At 34.4% G+C, this 18471-nt stretch overlaps 4 protein-coding genes across 5 annotated transcripts; 3 read left to right on the plus strand and 1 right to left on the minus strand.

The window, feature by feature from the left end:
* The first annotated feature begins 2678 nt into the window (after positions 1–2678).
* Positions 2679–7020, plus strand: LOC126673541 (transcription factor bHLH49). Of its 2 annotated transcripts, none has more exons than XM_050367723.2 (8): positions 2679–4639; positions 4727–4918; positions 5007–5072; positions 5165–5233; positions 5429–5500; positions 5642–5839; positions 6272–6352; positions 6554–7020. In XM_050367723.2, exons 1-8 carry the CDS (start codon positions 3752–3754, stop codon positions 6575–6577), a joined length of 1590 nt encoding a protein of 529 aa, XP_050223680.1. In that variant the 5' UTR covers positions 2679–3751; the 3' UTR covers positions 6578–7020. The 2 variants fall into 2 exon arrangements, with proteins under 2 accessions (XP_050223680.1, XP_050223679.1); XM_050367722.2 differs by having other exon boundaries at positions 2681–4639; positions 6272–6359.
* Positions 7021–7741: 721 nt separating this feature from the next.
* Positions 7742–13063, plus strand: LOC126671926 (putative pentatricopeptide repeat-containing protein At1g68930). Its single transcript, XM_050365753.2, has 4 exons — positions 7742–10290; positions 11067–11122; positions 11285–12439; positions 12964–13063. Exon 1 carries the CDS (start codon positions 7907–7909, stop codon positions 10136–10138), a length of 2232 nt encoding a protein of 743 aa, XP_050221710.1. The 5' UTR covers positions 7742–7906; the 3' UTR covers positions 10139–10290; positions 11067–11122; positions 11285–12439; positions 12964–13063.
* On the minus strand, positions 10693–12884 carry LOC126671928 (uncharacterized). Its single transcript, XM_050365756.2, has 5 exons — positions 12732–12884; positions 11838–12463; positions 11452–11560; positions 11051–11371; positions 10693–10964 (listed from the first exon to the last, which is right to left on the minus strand). The coding sequence occupies exons 1-5, from the start codon at positions 12882–12884 to the stop codon at positions 10923–10925; spliced, it is 1251 nt and encodes a 416-aa protein (XP_050221713.1). The 3' UTR covers positions 10693–10922.
* Positions 13064–15579: 2516 nt separating the features above from the next.
* LOC126671927 (amino acid transporter AVT6A-like) lies at positions 15580–18159 on the plus strand. The gene is made up of 5 exons (XM_050365755.2): positions 15580–16098; positions 16228–16380; positions 16722–16925; positions 17238–17703; positions 17778–18159. The coding sequence occupies exons 1-5, from the start codon at positions 15696–15698 to the stop codon at positions 17914–17916; spliced, it is 1365 nt and encodes a 454-aa protein (XP_050221712.1). The 5' UTR covers positions 15580–15695; the 3' UTR covers positions 17917–18159.
* The last annotated feature ends 312 nt before the right edge of the window (positions 18160–18471 follow it).

An 18471-nucleotide genomic window follows, 5' to 3' on the forward strand; every position in this document is an offset into this window, starting at 1 on the left:
CACCGAAATTCATCAAAATTATTTTCAAATACATTTTAAATTTTTATCTTGTAAAAACAGCAGCCCAATATTTTTAAAATAATATTTTTCATTATTTTAGCCATTAAAACCGAAATATCAATTAATAATCAAAACCGATTATTAATCCGTCAAAACACTACACAAAAATCATTTAAACTCCACAAATAATTATCAAACATATTCATAAATTTTTTTTATAAATAGTTTCTGCCCAGAATTTAAAATGACAGTTTTACCCTTTTTAGAACAATTTTGGCCGAATAGAGTTATTAAAAATTAAACCCGATTATTAAACCGCTAAAAATTCACCATTAGATATTTATTTATCATCATTCAAACATTTAGATCAACCTTAAACAAACTCATTTCTAGAAATTTAAAATCATTTTATTTACCCTTTTTAAGCTATTTTTAAGCTTTAAAACAATTAAAAATCGAAACCCAACTAATTAAATCAACACCCGAATTAATTAACATTTTTAATCCACAAAAATTTCACTTTAAAGCATATATAAATCTCAACATATAGATCAGCCCAGAAATTTAAATAAATAATTTAATTTTCACAGAAAAATTATTTAAAAACCGAAACCCAGATAAACAATTACTAAAACTAGTTAATCAACCATCAAACATCACATTTAAACCATCCTATGCATGTTTCTAACACTTAACCAACATCAGCAACTTAAAGTAAGGTTTTGAGCTTGAAATTATACCTTGATTCAACATGCAAATACACCTACACGATCTACGCCATGTTCCCGACAATTTTCGTGAAGAAAGTTTTGAGAGAAAATCAAAGAGTAAAGTTTTGTGTTTTGATCAAAGGTGTATTCGGCACCCACACCAAATGAAGAAGATGAAATAGAGACTTGGGCATCAAGTTTGTGTTAAGAAAATATCTAGATATTATTTGGTTGTTCAATTATTTACAAGTTTGCCATTATGGCATTCTTGTAAATAATTCGAACTCTAGGGGCAAAATAAACTCAACTTTACCAAATATTCAAAAACATTAAATCATACCATATGGGCTGAGTTAAAATATTTTTGGGCCTTTAAAAATATTTAAAATAATTATTTTTACGGTTTTTAGTGAAAAATCACAAAATTCACTTTTAACACGTAAAATTGCCAAAAATCACATTTAAGGCAAACACATAGCAAACCACATTTTTACCCTTATAAATTCATCACGTGAATTTATTCACTATTTTCGAGGTCCTAATCAATTAAAATCGGACACACACAAAAATAAACGCTAAAAATTCTACGGGGTATTACACGAATGAATTATAATCATTTTCTCCAAATGATAAAACATATGAAAAAATTACAAAAAAGTCATGAAACATTCCTCCATAATTCATAAAATATTTTTTTCGTGATTATCTATTTTAATAATAATTTAAAGGCCTAATGCCTTTAAAAAATCCGACCTTTTAATTTTAACCCATTTTTAATCCTACCCTGACATTGAAACTAGTTAATTTTACTCTATTTCGCATTTTCTCGTTTCAATTATACCTCAATTCTTCAATACAATTTTTTTTATTTAAAGGATGAAATCATTCAATTAACTAAGTTTAAAGATAAAATTAGATTCATTTTCACTTAAAAAGTATAAATAAATAAATTTTAAACATATACAATTAATATATTCTAGACATGGAGAACGTTTTTGGATTTTTTTCAAATAAAAAATATGTCAATTCAATATTTCAAGATACAATTGAAACATAAAAATACAAAATAGGGTAAACTTAATGATTTTTTAATATCGGGATATGATTGAAAAGGGACTAAAAAGTCGAGAGTTTTTTAAGCCTAATTCAAAAGGTAAGTACTTGGCAGAAATTCATCTTACTTATTTGAAACTGAAACATACTTGTCACCAGAATAATGAAATTACTTTGTATTCAAGATTTCAGAAAATAAAACAGACATACATAAGAAGGTGAAGTTATCATAATGAGGAATCAAATAACCTAACCATATCAAATTTCCCATCAGAATAATAAACCCCACACTATGACCCATATGCTTCAGTTTCTTAAATTACACATAATACTAATACAAAAGGAAAAATATTTTTACATGTGAAAATGAGCTTTACAGAGGTAGATAGATTTTGGGTCCTTGACCAAAAACAAACCTCTCCATTAAAAAGATGTTAATAAGCTCCAGTTCCAAGAAATTTTAAAATAAAAGGACAGACTTTCAATTAATTTAATCCATAATGAGAGTTGGCATTGTCAGTTGCTAGCTATTAGCTAACACTTGAGCATAATTATAACTTTTAATTATACAAAAGTAAAAGTAAGTGTTAAATTCAATTCAAAAATTATTAAAGTAAAAGAAAAAGAAGTATATTTTTCGTACCGGATGAATTAACTACAAAACATTTTTAAACTAATCCGCATACGAGCCGTAATTTTTCTTGCGGGAGGTAAATTTTATTGCTGCATATATAAGTGTGATTTCAAAACGTTTTACCAACTCACTCACATTTTAATATTAAAAAATATATTTTAATTTAACCGCTGTATATATTAAATACGGTTTGAAACCGCAATTTTGTTTATCTTCCGAGGATTTTACCAACTCAACTTCGCCTTGCGGTTAAAGAAGTGTTTTTTAAAGTAGTAAAGTAATTTATGAGTAGCAGTGGCGGTGGTTAATCATCAAGAAGCTCTCTTTTTGATGCAAGCGTGGGTATAAAAACAGCACCTTTGCCATTACGTTTCTCTTTCAAAAAATTTACAAATTTTAATTTTCCACTCATACCCATCTTCAATTTTACTCTTTAAGTACTAAAGTTTGAATCTTTTTAAATTTTGATTATTTGGGTACTGAAATAATCTTACAATTTCACTTTTTTGTGAGAGTCTGTGTGGGCGTGGCAGTGTGTTGCAGAAGAAAGTGTGTAAGAAAAGCAGAGGGGGAGAGGGTTTGAAGTTTGAACAGAAAAGAATTGAGTCCAAGTTTTTTCAAAAAGTTTTGTTTTTGAGTGTAAAAAAAAGTTGGGTTTGAAATAGGAGCAGAGAATAGCCAAAAGTAGCACAGAATCTGAAAATGGGGTATCTTTCTTCTGCTGCTTCTGTGTTGTTGGGTTCTCTCTCTGTAATTCTGACTAGGGTTTTTTAATGAGGGGGTTATAATATTTATTTTACTGAAATCAATGTTCTTTTGTTTCTGTATTTGACTGCTTCTATTAGTAACCCTTTTTGCAGCTTTCTTTTTCTTTGAGTTTTTTTTTTGCTGTAAATTTGGTCCACTACAACCTTGTTTGAGTTCAGCTTTGGAAATAGTAATAAATTTAGGTTCTTTGATCTTTTTGTTGCATTTTGGGACCTTAATGTTTTCAGTTATAGCATTACTGGGGTTCTATGACAATTAGTTGAAGTGGGTCTTTGTAGTTTAGTTAGATTGGTTTAAGTTATGTGAAAATGAATTTATTGACATCTTTATGATTTGTGAAGCTGCTTATATTGTAAGTTTAATCTTTGTAGTTTCAATTCAAGTTTAAACTAGGTTTCTTCTTCATTCACCTCTGATTTTGCCCTGCTTTCATTAGGTGTTTAAGCAATTAGGGTATTTTAGGAGTGGTTAAGTTTAAGTTTTACTTTTGTAGTTGTAGAATTCTAGAGAACTTTGATAGTTGAAACACAATTTGTTAGACTAAGGTGCCTACTTAGTTAGTTTATCTCATTCTTGTGAAGAAGAGATGGAGATGAGTGACAAAGATAAGTTAGAATTGAAGAACAGAGGTGAAAATCATATGACCTACCATTCGCCCGGTAATATGCCCTCAGATTGGCGCTTTAGCAGCGGTAATATCACAAATTCGTCTTTAGGTTTGGTTCCCACTGATAATCAGTTGCCAGTGTGTAGAGGGGATTTGTTTGGCGCAACGTCTTGTTCTTCTGCTTCAATGGTGGACTCATTTGGTCCAGCCTTATGGGACCATTGTGATATTAATGTCGAAAATGATCCAAGCACTTTAAACCTAATGGGAGTTAGAAAAGGAGGTCCCACTTCTTTGAGAGGTGGTATGGATAAAGCTCTAGAAATGGGATGGAATCCTCCAAGCTCCATGCTAAAAGGCGGTATTTTCTTACCGAGTGCTCCTCAAAGCTTATCTCAGTTTCCTGCTGATTCTGCGTTCATCGAGCGTGCTGCCAGGTTTTCAAGCTTTAATGGTGGAAATTTTAGTGATATGAATCCTTTTGGACTCCCCGATTCCGTGAGTCTTTTTGCGAGGAGTGGTGGAATGATGCAAGGACCACCGCAAGAGGTTTTTGCAGCAGGTGGGTTGAAACCAGTATCTGGTGGACAGTTTCAGAATAATTTGAATTTGGGTGAAGCTTCCAAAGATGCTTCCATGTCAGTTGAAGGTAGCCCACTCGGAAATGACAGGAAAAGTGAAAACCTTGTAAGATGTAATGATGAAGCAATACGAGGTGTTGGCGGGTCTGGTAATGAGTCCGAGGAAGCTGAGTTCAGTGGTGGCGGCGGCGGTGGTGGTCAAGAGGAGCCATCTATGCTGGAAGGAAATGGCATGGAATTGTCTACTAAGAGCCTTGCCTCAAAGAAAAGGAAAAGGAATGGGCAGGTAGGATCTGTGTTTGCAAAATCTTTTTATAATTCTAGGCTCTTCCACCAAAATGTTCATATGTTTATAGCTGCTTATATTTGATAGGATATTGAAGCTGTTGAAGCTGCGAAGGATAGCTCTGAAGTTCAGCTGATTGGAGAGCTTACCCCAACTTCAACTCCTAATAAGACTGCTGGAAAACAAGGGTCTCCGGCTTCCGATCCTCCAAAAGAAGAATATATTCATGTCAGAGCTCGTAGAGGTCAGGCAACAAACAGCCATAGTCTCGCTGAAAGAGTAAGATTTTTATATCAAGCATTTTGGTCAATGAATATGAAGCTTTTGCTCCTTTGTTTGGGCTGTAGTTGATTGAGTCTGGCTACAGGTTCGAAGGGAAAAGATTAGTGAAAGAATGAAGTTTCTGCAAGACCTCGTACCTGGTTGCAGCAAGGTTTGTTTATTAAATTTGACTGTTGAGGGGACATCACGAAGTTGGGTGTTGCTGTTGCAGTACTTATTAGAAACATCAGCTGAATTTTGCAGGTAACAGGGAAAGCGGTTATGCTGGATGAAATTATCAACTACGTACAATCATTGCAACGACAGGTTGAGGTACGATAATGATATTTTTAAGGAATCCACCAGCTTACTTGAGTTTTCTAGCAAGAACATGCTTGTGATACACTATACAATATTATATCTGAATCTTGAAACTTCCTCGCAGTTTCCTTCAATTCAGAATTATCTATTTCTTATAACTCGTGTGCACGCTTTTATTAATTTCACATTACTTTGTCTTCTTTTCAGTTTCTATCAATGAAACTAGCAACAGTAAACCCACGGCTGGACTTTAACATAGAAGGGCTTCTTGCAAAAGATGTAAGTGAATTCGAGTTTATGTACCTTATGCAGTGCAGCATTTTCAGGGTTTTCTTAATCACGAGATGGCCTACAGGCTCTGTGCTTTTTTGTATTTCTTCTCAAGTTACTGTAATATATTAGATGTAAATGTGTTTGCAGATCCTTCATTCACGAGCTGTTCGTTCATCTCTGGTATTCACACCTGAGATACCAATGGCTTATCCCTCATTTACGGCATCTCAATCGGGACTGATTCCAGCTTCTTTTCCTGGCATGGAAAGCCATTCTGATGTGCTTCGAAGAACAATTAGTTCTCATTTAACACCATCAGCTGGAGGATTCAAGGAGCCTGCTCAGGTACCATTTTATCTACTACTGCAATTTTACATGGGAATGGCCTTTTTCTTGCTTGGAATTGTAAACAATTAGCTCTTGAAAGTTGCTGAAAAGTTTTTTCGATAGGAAGTACACAAATCTACATGAGCTTAAGAAATTCCTTAAATGACAATATGAATGTTCTCCTTAGAAAAGTCTCTAGAAATCTATATTTTTGACAAATAATCTTACGGGTAATCAAGAACTTAGATCTCTATGTATGTTACTGTTTTTTTTTTTCAATTGTTGTATAATGACAAAGCTTAGAAGGGCTAGGCCTTGATAGGTACTATAGTCATATACAGTGTGCAGACATTTTTGTTAAATGTGGTAGAACTCGAGCAAAATTATTCTTGCGACTTGGATATTTGAATGTGTCTTAACTGACCATTTTTGTTTGAATACGCTTACCAGCTACCCGGTGCATGGGATGATGAGCTCCATAATGTTGTCCAAATGGGATATGGAACCAACAGTACACAAGATAACCAAGATGTAAATGGTATTTGCTTATCCAATTTATGTCTTCAAATGCTACAAGCTATGTTAAAATGGCAAATGCGGAACTGACACTTTTTATACTAATAGATTATAAATGTAAAGTTTCAGAGTTAGAAATGAAAAGTTTAAACGTAGGATTCGACAAGGTCTATAAGCTAAGTGCTCTTATGCTGATTTCTTTTATATTTGTTGCAGAATCACTGCCGAGAGACCATATGAAAGCTGAACTTTAACTGTTCACCTTTCTTTTGTACAACTTGTTCCACTAATTTTGAGGCATAAGGGCACATGACATTCTCTTACCACGGAGATCGATGAAGAAACCGATGATTTTACCCCAGCTTCCGAAAAGCTTGGATAATCTCGGAAGCTTGAAGGGTCATTCACCCTGCCTACGAAAAGCATGGTTATGGCATTTTGTCGGCCGGAAAAGTGGAAAGCAGGAAATAGGTCTTTGTTACGGAATAGGGTGTCCGATATGGTGACGACTAATTCAAGAATGTATAGATTGATGTTCCAAGGATATTATGAAAATAGGGTGATAGGGAAAACCATGAAATGGAGCTCTGTAATTTATTGGATAATGAGAAAAATTATGGCATTTTGCTCATTTGTATCTCAATTTTCTACTTATATACATGTCCATTACTATTGGCATTTCATGTTTGGAGCATAGCAGATCAGCAAAATTCTGTCAGTATAGCTGGTGAGCATTTTGTTTTTCTTCTTCCTTTACTGGAGACCGAATCTCAATAAAAGAACAAGTTGATAAAAAAAAAGCAATCAATTGAGTCTTTTTAATAGTTTATTTGTTTTAAGAAATTACTAATTGCAATAGCAAATTCTTTTTTAATTATGAAATTTGTAAAAAAAAAATGGAATTTTCATATTTGACCAATAGAACTTTATTGTTAGATTAAGTATGCTCGCACTAGGCAGCAAATTGTTAGGCTGTTGGTTCAATTTCTTCAAGTTTAAAAAATTTTAAAGTATGTTGGCATTCACATTTATTAATTTTTTTATTTGATTAGGTTCTACTTAAATATATTTAATAATTTATTTGTCATAAAAATGATTTTGTATTGAGTCAAAAAATTTGTTTATATACGGCTTTGATTTTGTATTGAGTTAATAAATCACTTTCAACTTTTTTAATCAACTAAATCTCAAATTTATATCTCAAGATCATATAAGCCATTTTTAATAGTCAATTAGATTTTTAAATTTATCTTCCAGGTTCAAATAACCCTTAATCTGTATAGTTTTAAAAATATGACTTATTTAACCATAAAACACGAGTTTTAAAATCAAATTGAAGAAAACAATTTATTTAATTATGAAATATAAATTCAAAAACCGGATGGACTCTTACTCAATTTTAATTAGTTTTTTGGTCAGTATTCACTAGACATAATCAGGATTTTAAAAACGGGTCATTTTTGTACAAAATTGCAATTAATTTTCGTCGTTTTCCGTACAGCTAATTACCTAACGTTAACCTCCGTTCGCGCCAAAAAGCTATATTTGCAGACAGAGCTAATAAACAGAATGTCCACTTCTTCTAACCACTACGCCTCCTTACTAAAGCTCTGCTGCGAAACCCGACACCATAACCAAGCCAAGAAGCTTCATTGCCATATAATCAAGACCCTGCCATACCCAGAAACTTTTCTTATTAACAATCTCATAAATACTTACAGCAAATTAGACAACTTAACTTATGCACGCCACCTGTTTGATGAATTACCACAACCAAATTCTTTTTCTTGGAACACCATTCTTTCTGCTTATTCGAAATCCGGGCATATCTCAAAAATGCAAGAGATTTTCAATCTCATGCCAATTCGAGATGGGGTCTCTTGGAATTCGGTTATTTCGGGGTATGGTAGTTGTGGTTCTGTTGTTGAAGCTGTTAAGGCTTTTAACTTGATGATGAGAGATGGGGCTTTTAATTTGAATAGGATTACGTTTTCGACGATGCTTATGTTAGCTTCGAGTCAGGGTTTTGTTGTTTTGGGAAGGCAGGTGCATGGTCTAATAGTGAAATTTGGTTTTAGAAGTTATGTTTTTGTTGGTAGTCCTTTGGTTGATATGTATGCGAAAACAGGTTTAGTCTCTGAGGCTAAGAAGGTTTTTGATGAGATGCCCGAGAGGAATGTGGTAATGCATAATACGATGATTACGGGCTTTCTGAGATGTGGGATGGCAGAGGATTCGAAGAGGCTGTTTTATGATATGAAGGAGAGAGATTCTATTTCTTGGACTACTATGATCACAGGCTTGATACAAAATGGATTGGAGGAAGAAGCTATTGGTTTGTTTAGACAGATGAGACTAGAGGGAATGGGTATGGATCAGTATACATTTGGCAGTGTGTTGACTGCTTGTGGGGGACTCAAGGTCTTAGAACAGGGAAAGCAAGTTCATGCCTTTATAATTAGGAGTGATTATAAGGATAATGTGTTTGTGGGTAGTGCACTCGTTGACATGTATTGTAAGTGTAGATTCATACCATATGCAGAAGCAGTTTTCAAGAGAATGACATATAAGAATGTTGTATCATGGACTGCAATGTTAGTGGGTTACGGTCAGAATGGCTTCAGTGAAGAAGCTGTTAAGATCTTTTCCAACATGGAGAGAAATGGGATCGAGCCAGATTATTTTACGTTTGGAAGTGTTATAAGCTCATGTGCAAACCTGGCTAGCTTAGAAGAAGGTGCTCAGTTTCATTGTCGAGCCCTTGTTTCCGGCTTGATTTCTTATCTAACAGTCTCCAATGCACTTGTTACATTGTATGGTAAATGTGGAAGCTTAGAAGGTTCCATTCGCTTGTTCAATGAGATGAACTTCAGGGATGAAGTCTCTTGGACAGCATTGATTTCAGGATATGCACAATTCGGGAAGGCCAAAGAGACAATTGAGTTGTTTGAAAGAATGCTGGCCCATGGTCTGAAGCCTGATGCTGTTACATTCGTAGGAGTCCTTCTAGCTTGCAGTAGAGCAGGTTTAGTGGAAAGAGGACAGCAATATTTTGACTCTATGTTAAAAGATCACAGAATCATTCCCGCTCCTGATCATTACACTTGCATGATTGACCTCTTCAGTCGAGCTGGAAAGTTAGAAGAAGCCAAAATATTTATCAATAAGATGCCTTTCCGTCCTGATGCAATTGATTGGGCAACTTTGCTAAGCTCATGCAGGATTTATGGTAATGTAGAAATTGGGGAATGGGCTGGTCGGTCTCTTCTAGAATTAGAGCCCCAGAACCCTGCAGGCTATATCTTGCTTTCTAGTATCTATGCTGCTAAAGGAAAATGGAATGATGTAGCGCAATTAAAGAGTGGAATGAGAGAAAAGGGAGCAAGAAAGGAACCAGGATGTAGTTGGATCAAATATAAGAACAAAATCCACATTTTTTCAGCAGATGATAGTTCAAGTCCATTTTCTGATAGGATTTATGCTGAGCTGGATAACTTGAACCACAAAATGCTGAAGGAAGGGTACAAGCCAGATGCTAATTCAGTTCTCCATGATGTTGAGGAGTCAGAAAAGATTAAGATGCTTAACCACCATAGTGAGAAACTTGCAATTGCTTTTGGATTGATATTTATTCCTCGTGGGCTTCCCATAAGAGTATTTAAGAATCTGAGGGTATGCGGGGATTGCCACAATGCCACTAAATATATTTCTAAGATAACTCAAAGAGAAATACTTGTAAGAGATTCTGTTCGGTTCCATTCATTCAAAGATGGAGCTTGTTCATGTGGAGATTTCTGGTGAGAACTAGCAAGAGGATTATCCAACTAGAAAGGCATATCCCTGGAGTACTTAATTGCTATATTCGGTTGATAATTTTGGACTTTGGACGTATATATTGATAGTGCTAAAACACAATGCAATTTGATGTCAAGATGGCCTTTGCTGAATTACTGGTACGTATATACTTGAACTTCATTCATTTGCATGTTCAAGAATTTGCATTGTTGGCAGTTTCTCTCATGTCATCTCTGTTTGCAATATTTACTTTATCAGCTGAAACTTAATTGTAAACTACTCAAATGCACAAAAAGACACTTATTAAACAAGTGATACATGTATATCAGAAATCAGTGGGTAGCATGGTTTTTTGAGTTAGCTTCAGATTCCATGGCAGCTTACAGTATGGTCCTGTCCAATTTAAAATGAAAAAAAAGTTTCTCTGAGTATTTCTTGATTAAAGCAGCTAATAAAATGTAGCGGTCCACTGTTTTGGAAGATTTTTTTCCCAAAACAATTATATCTAATTTATGTGCTTCAGTCTAGAATATGTATGTTTCTAAATTCTTCTCTTAACATAGTTTTTATAAAACTTCATTTATAATTTCAATCAACACAAAAACATACAACATAAAACAAAAGAATAACAGACAAGGACCACCTAACTAGGTGGTAGGTCCAAATGGCTTCCTGGAGTTGTCGTCGACTGAAACTCTGGCAATGTAGAAAATAAGGCAAAAGCTAAGAAAAGAACAGAGCTTTCTTTACTTCTGTCCTTAAATTACAAAGAATACAAATAGATGTAAGCTTAGAGAATATTGATGGACTGCTCTTGACTATGTTGCGGGTTCTGCATTAGAATGAAGAGAAGTAGTTTAAAGAAACTTCATTCCGGATAGTATTTCAATATGAAATTAAGGAAGCTGAAAAAACTACCTGTAACTTGCTACAGATCTCAATTATTTCTGCTGGAGGAGCCCAATCACCAAAGTTCCTTTCAATGAACTGGTAAGCAATGCCACTCTTTCCTTTGCCAACTATAAAAAGTCCACCTTTAATTTCTCCTTCCCCTTTGAAGTTGCTCTTTACTCCGGAAGCTTTTGCACGTTTGTAATTTGCAATAGCTCTGGGATTGAAAACAAATCCTGATAAGAACTTTTCTTTCAGCAGTTGCCCACCACCAAGAGCTTTGAAGAAGTCCATATCACGGTCATAGAGTACAGCACCACCCCAGTATCGAGGCCAGAAGTCCTGTACCTGCATGACGATATGCAACAGCTTGCATCAAACAAACAGGAGTTTATTGAATGGTGAGAAGTTGAAAGTTCACTTGATACCTCTGACTCTATATGTTCATGGAGAACTGCAACAAGTTGAATTCCTAGTGCATCAAAGATGGGTTTTTTGGCATACAATTGGTGAGCTTCAGCTCTGCACATGATGCACCTGTTTGAAATGCAAAAGAACGAAAGGTCAATTCCACCATCTTATGAGTACTCAATCAACATTGGAATCTTCATTTTATGATATTTGAAGGCAGCAATATATTCAATTCCTAGTTACAGGTAAATCATTATTGGGGGTTCAGGTATTCTTTAGCTTCATATCCATAACCAGGTGCCACCCACATCCTAGTGTTTAAATGCTTTTTATGTAATGCTGCTGATGGAATATTTATCAACATAAGAAAATGAAAGACGGGATTTAGAAGATCAGTGCTTACCCGGGACGTCTGATGCAGAGCAGCACTGCAGGTTTATCTCGCCACAGTTCTGAGGCCTTCATCGGGGGTGCCCTGGTTTTTACTAAACGCTCCATTCCAGCCTTATGCTCGGGAGTTAGTTTCTGAAGTGATATGTTCTCGATAAAAGAGTAAGGGGCAACTTCATCAACTATTGGAGGAGGTTGTACACAACCACATACTCGAGATTCAGCTGGCCCAGCTGCAACAATTCCTTTAAAGACATATCCATCGTTAATTTTAAAGTCTGCCAGTGATTGCTCGAGCTGTTTATCATAGCTTATGCTACTATTACTAGGATATCTTGATGTGCTGTGCATATATTTTGAGCTAGCAGTACCAGAACTCTTCAAGGTGCTATCATTTCTAGATGTTGTGCTGCTCATTCTCCTTGCAGGGACTGCATATGCTTTAGGCAAAGTTTCAGAACATGCAGCAGTTCTATCTGTGAACCGTGCAACATGACCTCTTTTCATTCCAAACTGGGATGAGAGTTCTCCACCGCTCAAGCTCAGAAGCTCGGGCAAAGATTTTCCAGATTCTTCTAACTTATCTCCGTATTGCATAAGCGCACGGTCATGCAGGTACGACCTTATTTCCATTGCATCCTAGAGTATAAGACACAAGCACAACAGTTCATTTCTTATGAAGACACAAGCACAACAGTTAATTTGTTATGATATTACATCTACATAGCACGGAAACAGAAACTTTAGAATGAAAACCACTGAAACGAGAAACGAAAAAACTATATATTTTACAAGAATAAGTTATAAATATAGAGTTTGCGAATTTCAAAAGGGATTCCTGAAACAGGAACCGAAACGCAGAAACGTAGAAATCGAGAAGTTTGAAAGGTAAAACTAGGAATCAAACCTTTTGCCTTGGTGTCAAGTTTAATGCATCCATATCACCTGAATTCATGATCTTTAATGTTGGAACATCATCCCAGCCATCTTCTATTAATTTTGGAAGCAGCTTTTTCAGACTTCCATTCCCTACAAAATCTTCTATAGAATAAGAAGCCATTTTTTGTTTTGCAGCAGAGAAAACTGTATAAAATTGTTGTCAGTGAAAGATATTTATGGATATTGTTGTTGTTTGTCAGGCAGGCCAACCACTCTGATATAGAACAGACCTCTGAGAATAAATTCACAAAAAGAGCAATTAATATGCTGTGACAATGACAAAACCTGGATTTGGCTTAACCTTATGTCTTATGTGTGCTACCAATACCATAGCTTTGAGATTGACAATCAAGTGGAGTCAGTGGACCATTTCCTTGGTGAAAAGTTCAACAATCCAACTTGGAGCTAGAATATATTAATTTAATATATTATTAAATCACAAAACAATGTCAAATTTATTAATTCCTAGATAATAGAATAGTTACTCCGTATAAAATAGTGATTCCGTATAGAAGTAACTCAAAGAAATTGCTCTTTTATGATTTCTTTGGAACGTGTTTCTTTCAAAAAGTAAATAATACTAACTATTTCTTTTAAAAAGAAAATAATAACTATTTCATTTTTATACATGTTTTTTTATTTTATGAATCAACCATAGTCTAAGAATATTTAAGTACAACATATATTTGTTATTAATTTAAAATTTAAACTACTAAATTATCCTCATTAGCAAATGTTGTCATTTCATTCGTCGTTCAATCTATCGTTTAAGTCTAATCAAAACCATATCTTATACTTTACCTTCATTTATCTATTGATTTTTAATAAAAAAAAATGTACTGATTTGTGGATACTTATCTTAATTGTTCAAACATTCATAGATTTTTTGTTGTTTCTAGAAAATTCATAGATTTTGTTTAAATATCGAGAATACGCAGAGGGCACGACACCATATTTTATTATGTTGAATATTTTTGTTTACTTGTATGGTTTCAGGGATAAAGAAAATATAATTTTTTGAGAAGTATTATTTATTAATTGAAATAAAATAGTTATAGTGGAAAAGAGACAAAAGTTAAGAGGTTGGTAACAATTCCCTCTTTAGACAACACTTGGAATAATGCGGTTAATGCTCTGGAAACAAATAATATACCAAAAAAATGGTGGCTAAATTCCAAAAACTATGCACAATACGAAAATTCGTAGCATTTAGTTGAAGGTGGTCAAAAAGATGAAATTAGAACAAAGATTGATAATAATAATTAAAAATAATATAGATTATTAATGACCATGTCCGAAATTATAAGGTATGTGGGCTTGCGGGCGGTTTACATCCCGGAGTTTGATAATAATATTGAATTTCAGCTCAATATACGTCACCAAAAAAAATAAAAATATATATTAGATTATTCTGAATGGTGCTGGTTAACAGGCTTCTTGTAGTGTTGTTTATTGCCGGCCAAAACCGTCACTGTTTCTACATACCCATTATCTATTTCTCGTCTTTATTGGCTAACGGTTGTTAGTGACGGTGTCTCTCATCTACAACTTGGTTAGTTTGCTGTTTGTTCAGTTTATTTCAAGTGTCCTCTAACTGAAGACATTATGGTTTTTTTTAAAGTAAATTCTTTATGGTTTAGTGTAAGTTTATTTTATGATCCGGATCGAAATTCCTTTAAATTCATTTCAATTGAGGAATCATTTTCAATGAATTTATACCATTTATTATCGAATGAATGGATTTTAAATAAATTAATCTACACCATTCATTTAATAATGGATAGTGTAGATCGTAAATTTGACCCCTCAAATTGAAATGAACTTGAGGGATTTTAATCTAAAAAATTTAATTATTACTTTTTTTTATCTTTGTATGGTTGTGCCATATTATTTATATAAAAATTAATAATCATTTGTAATGAAAATTTAATTTTTTTTTTATTAGTGACATGGCAAAACCATTGTTACATTGTACCCCTGAGGTACACCATAATTAACAGTTTGGTACCACTTGTTTCAAAAGTCTACTTAATATTCCCTCAGTTTTAATTCCGTTAACTGAGAGATTCTTCTGTTAATTTGAGGGACCAAATCGTTTAACGGATTGAAACTCGGGTACTAAATCATTTAAAAGCGAGGGACCAAATCGTTTAATAAAATTAAAAGTGAGGGACCAAATCGTTCACAAAACTAAAGGTGGGGTACCAAATCGTTTGAAAATAAGTGTTGAGATTAACAGAGGGACCTAATAGTTAAAGGAATTGAAAGTCAGGGACCATTAAATAGACTTTTGAAACAAGGGGTACTAAACTGTTAATTATGGTATACCTTAAGGACCTTAACGTAATTTGCTCTTATTTTTTATACATATTTGATATCTCAAAAGATACATCGCTGATATATTTTCACTACATCTCGAATACGGAGATATATAAAACGGAAATTTCTAGACATTTAGTAATTTTGTAGATCCTAAATGAAAACTTTTTTAGATGTTTATACTAAAAAAAATTACCCTTTTTTTAAAAAAAAAATTAGCAATCTTTCCTAAAATAATTTGATCCAAACTTTCAGGCCCAACTTAACAGGGTATGCAAAAATATAGTTCTAAACCTTCGTGCTTACATGGGTTTTGAACGATGGCCTACTCAAATTCCATTGGAAGCCAGCAATTATTAGCCACAGTCCAACTACATATCATGATAAGTATGGCAGCCTCAATCTACCTTAAAATCACAAATTAAATAGTGTGATTGATGATGACATAAGAGAAATCAAAGTCAAAGTATTTGGTCCTTTCAGACACTCAAGAGTTGGTTATTTCTTACTCTGCTGATAAGAACGCTGTCACCACTGCACATAACCCAAATAATTGTTCTCCTGCTTACTCATTGCCCAACAATCCAATTCTTCTTCAAAACCATCTTCAAAAATGAAGCTTGACAAGAAAAAGCTCAAGAAAACAAGAAAATCCCACGACCAAGAATCGCCATTACTGCCCAAAACAATAGAAAACGACCCGAAAACCGCTGATGGAGCTTCGTTTCTTGGTGCGGTGTTTAATCTTTCAACAACTATTATTGGCGCTGGTATCATGGCATTACCTGCTACCATGAAAGTGCTCGGACTTGGCCTTGGGATTGCTATGATAGTGTTTGTTGCTGTCCTGACTGAGTGTTCTTTAGAGATTCTGTTGAGGTATAGTAAGGCGGGGAAAGTGGATTCTTATGGTGCTGTAATGGCGGATGCTTTTGGGAACGGTGGTCGGAGGTTGCTTCAGGTTCTTATAACTCTTAATATTGTTGGGATCCTCATTGTCTACATGATTATAATTGGTATGCACGCCTTTATTAATGTTGATGAATTTTATGGCTTTTGTTGTGTTTGTTAATTGGGTATTAATTGTTGCAAACTTTAATAAGTTTCATTGGACTTATAGTTTATTTGATGTTGATTTGACAAAGGTGATGTATTGTCTGGAACATCTTCGAGTGGAGTTCATCATGCTGGTGTACTGGAAGGATGGTTTGGTAGCCAATGGTGGAATAGCCGGATGATTGTTCTTCTTTTTATAACTCTTGCTGTATTTGCTCCATTGGCATGCTTCAAGAGGATAGGTTAGTCTCTAATCAAATTTAATTTGCATATATGAATTGCTTAACATCAGTTTTCAATCTCATTTATAGAACATCTCACTGGACTTTTATGATTTATGTCTATGTTGTGGAGGAACTTTCCGAGTTCTATGTTTCGGCATTTTGTTTTCAGAAGCAGGCATTTTGTTCTCAGAAATGCTTCTGAAATTCCGAAACTTTATATTTATAACATATTCTTGTATAAAATATTGTTTTGCTGTTTTACATTTTAATTTTTCCAGTATGAGCATCTTCGTTTCGTGCTATATAGATTATGTCATGTTTATGCAGAGTGGCTAAATGATACTTCCTGTTGCTTGCAGATTCATTGAGATATACATCTGCTTTGGCATTTGCACTTGCGGTTGTTTTCCTTGTTATTACTGGTGGAATTACAGTTTACAAAATAGTTGATGGAAGTGTTTCTATGCCAAGGTTACTTCCCAATATTACTGATATCACATCTTTTTGGACTCTCTTCACTGTCATTCCCATTCTTGTTACAGCATTTATCTGTCATTTCAATGGTAAGTACCTCACATCCTTTGCTCTTCATTTCTCTCAATGACCTCACTCGGTAACTTTGTTTAGAAATGGTTCATTTATCCCTCATACGAACTTTGAATTTTAAATTGGAGTCGAAATCAAAAACTTGAAAGTGTTTCGACTCAACTTGATTACACCAAAATGTATCTCATTGAAGCTTGTGTAGTGTATACGAACCAAGCCTGCATAGGGTACTATATGTCTCAATACTGTGAGGTTTCGAGTTTGAGCCTTAGAGCCGGTTCACTGAATTGGTGTCGTGTCTTATATCAGAACCGTTTCATTTTGTGCAGTACATACAATCGAAAATGAGCTGGAAGACTCGTCTCAGATTGCGCCAGTCGTCCGAAGTTCACTTGCCCTATGCTCTACTGTCTACATAATGACAAGCTTCTTCGGATTCCTCTTGTTTGGAAACTCAACATTGGATGATGTATTAGCCAACTTTGATACCAATCTCGGGATCCCTTACAGTTATATGTTTAACGATGTTATTCGAATAAGCTATGCGCTGCATCTGATGCTTGTTTTCCCTGTCGTCTTTTATCCGCTGCGCCAGAATTTGGACGGTCTACTATTTCCCTCGGCTAGGCCACTCGTTTCAGATAATTTCAGGTTTACATTGATCACCATAACAATCCTTTTCCTGACATTCTTGGGAGCAAATTTCATACCTAGCATCTGGGTTGCTTTCCAATTCACTGGAGCAACTTCTTCAATTTGCATTGGATTCATCTTCCCTGCTGCCATTGCCCTCAGGTTAGTTAGTTAGTTCTGTTCTTTACCCTGCATTCTTATCTGGCAACACACCCTCAAACTTAAATTGTTTTCAGGGATCCCCATTTGGTAGCATCAAAGAAGGACAAGATAGTGTCAGCTTTCATAATATGTCTAGCTGTGTTCTCAAGTTTGGTGGCCATTTACAGTGATGCATTTGCTTTGTTCAAAAAGAATCCTTCCACAAGATCATGATTTTCTTTGGTGTTTCATTATTTGCTCAATCATCTAAAAAGGATGCAGAATTTTGCAAGCCAAGGAAAATAAGTTGAATAGAAGAACATTCAACTAGCTGATGTACAAATTATAAAATGTTGCAATATTGTGTTAGTTTGCAAGAGAATTTGTTGTATTTTGGTGAGGGATTAGCATGGATGGTAAATTTATTGCTTAATTTATTCTTTTACTTCATTTTATATAAAAATAAATGCTTATTTATTATGAGTATTAAAGGGTAGTAAAATGTGAGATATTTTTTGAACGATTAGGCTTAATACCAAACCACAGAGTAATGATAATAATAATTTACTCTTATACTATAAAAGAATCCACTTGGTGGAGCTCCACCAATTCTTTCAAAAAAAGTTTATTTTTTGTTGTTGGTTCTATCTGTACCACCTCTAACTTTAGCACAAAAGAAAATATAAGTAAATTCATGGAATGTTCAATATAGCCTCACATATAAGTCAGACTATCAATAAATAAATTCTTTTACCACCATTTAGTAAAATACACTCGATAATATTTTAC

This window comes from Mercurialis annua, linkage group LG3, assembly GCF_937616625.2.
Source record: "Mercurialis annua linkage group LG3, ddMerAnnu1.2, whole genome shotgun sequence".
In the NCBI taxonomy this organism is placed as follows: Eukaryota; Viridiplantae; Streptophyta; class Magnoliopsida; order Malpighiales; family Euphorbiaceae; genus Mercurialis; species Mercurialis annua.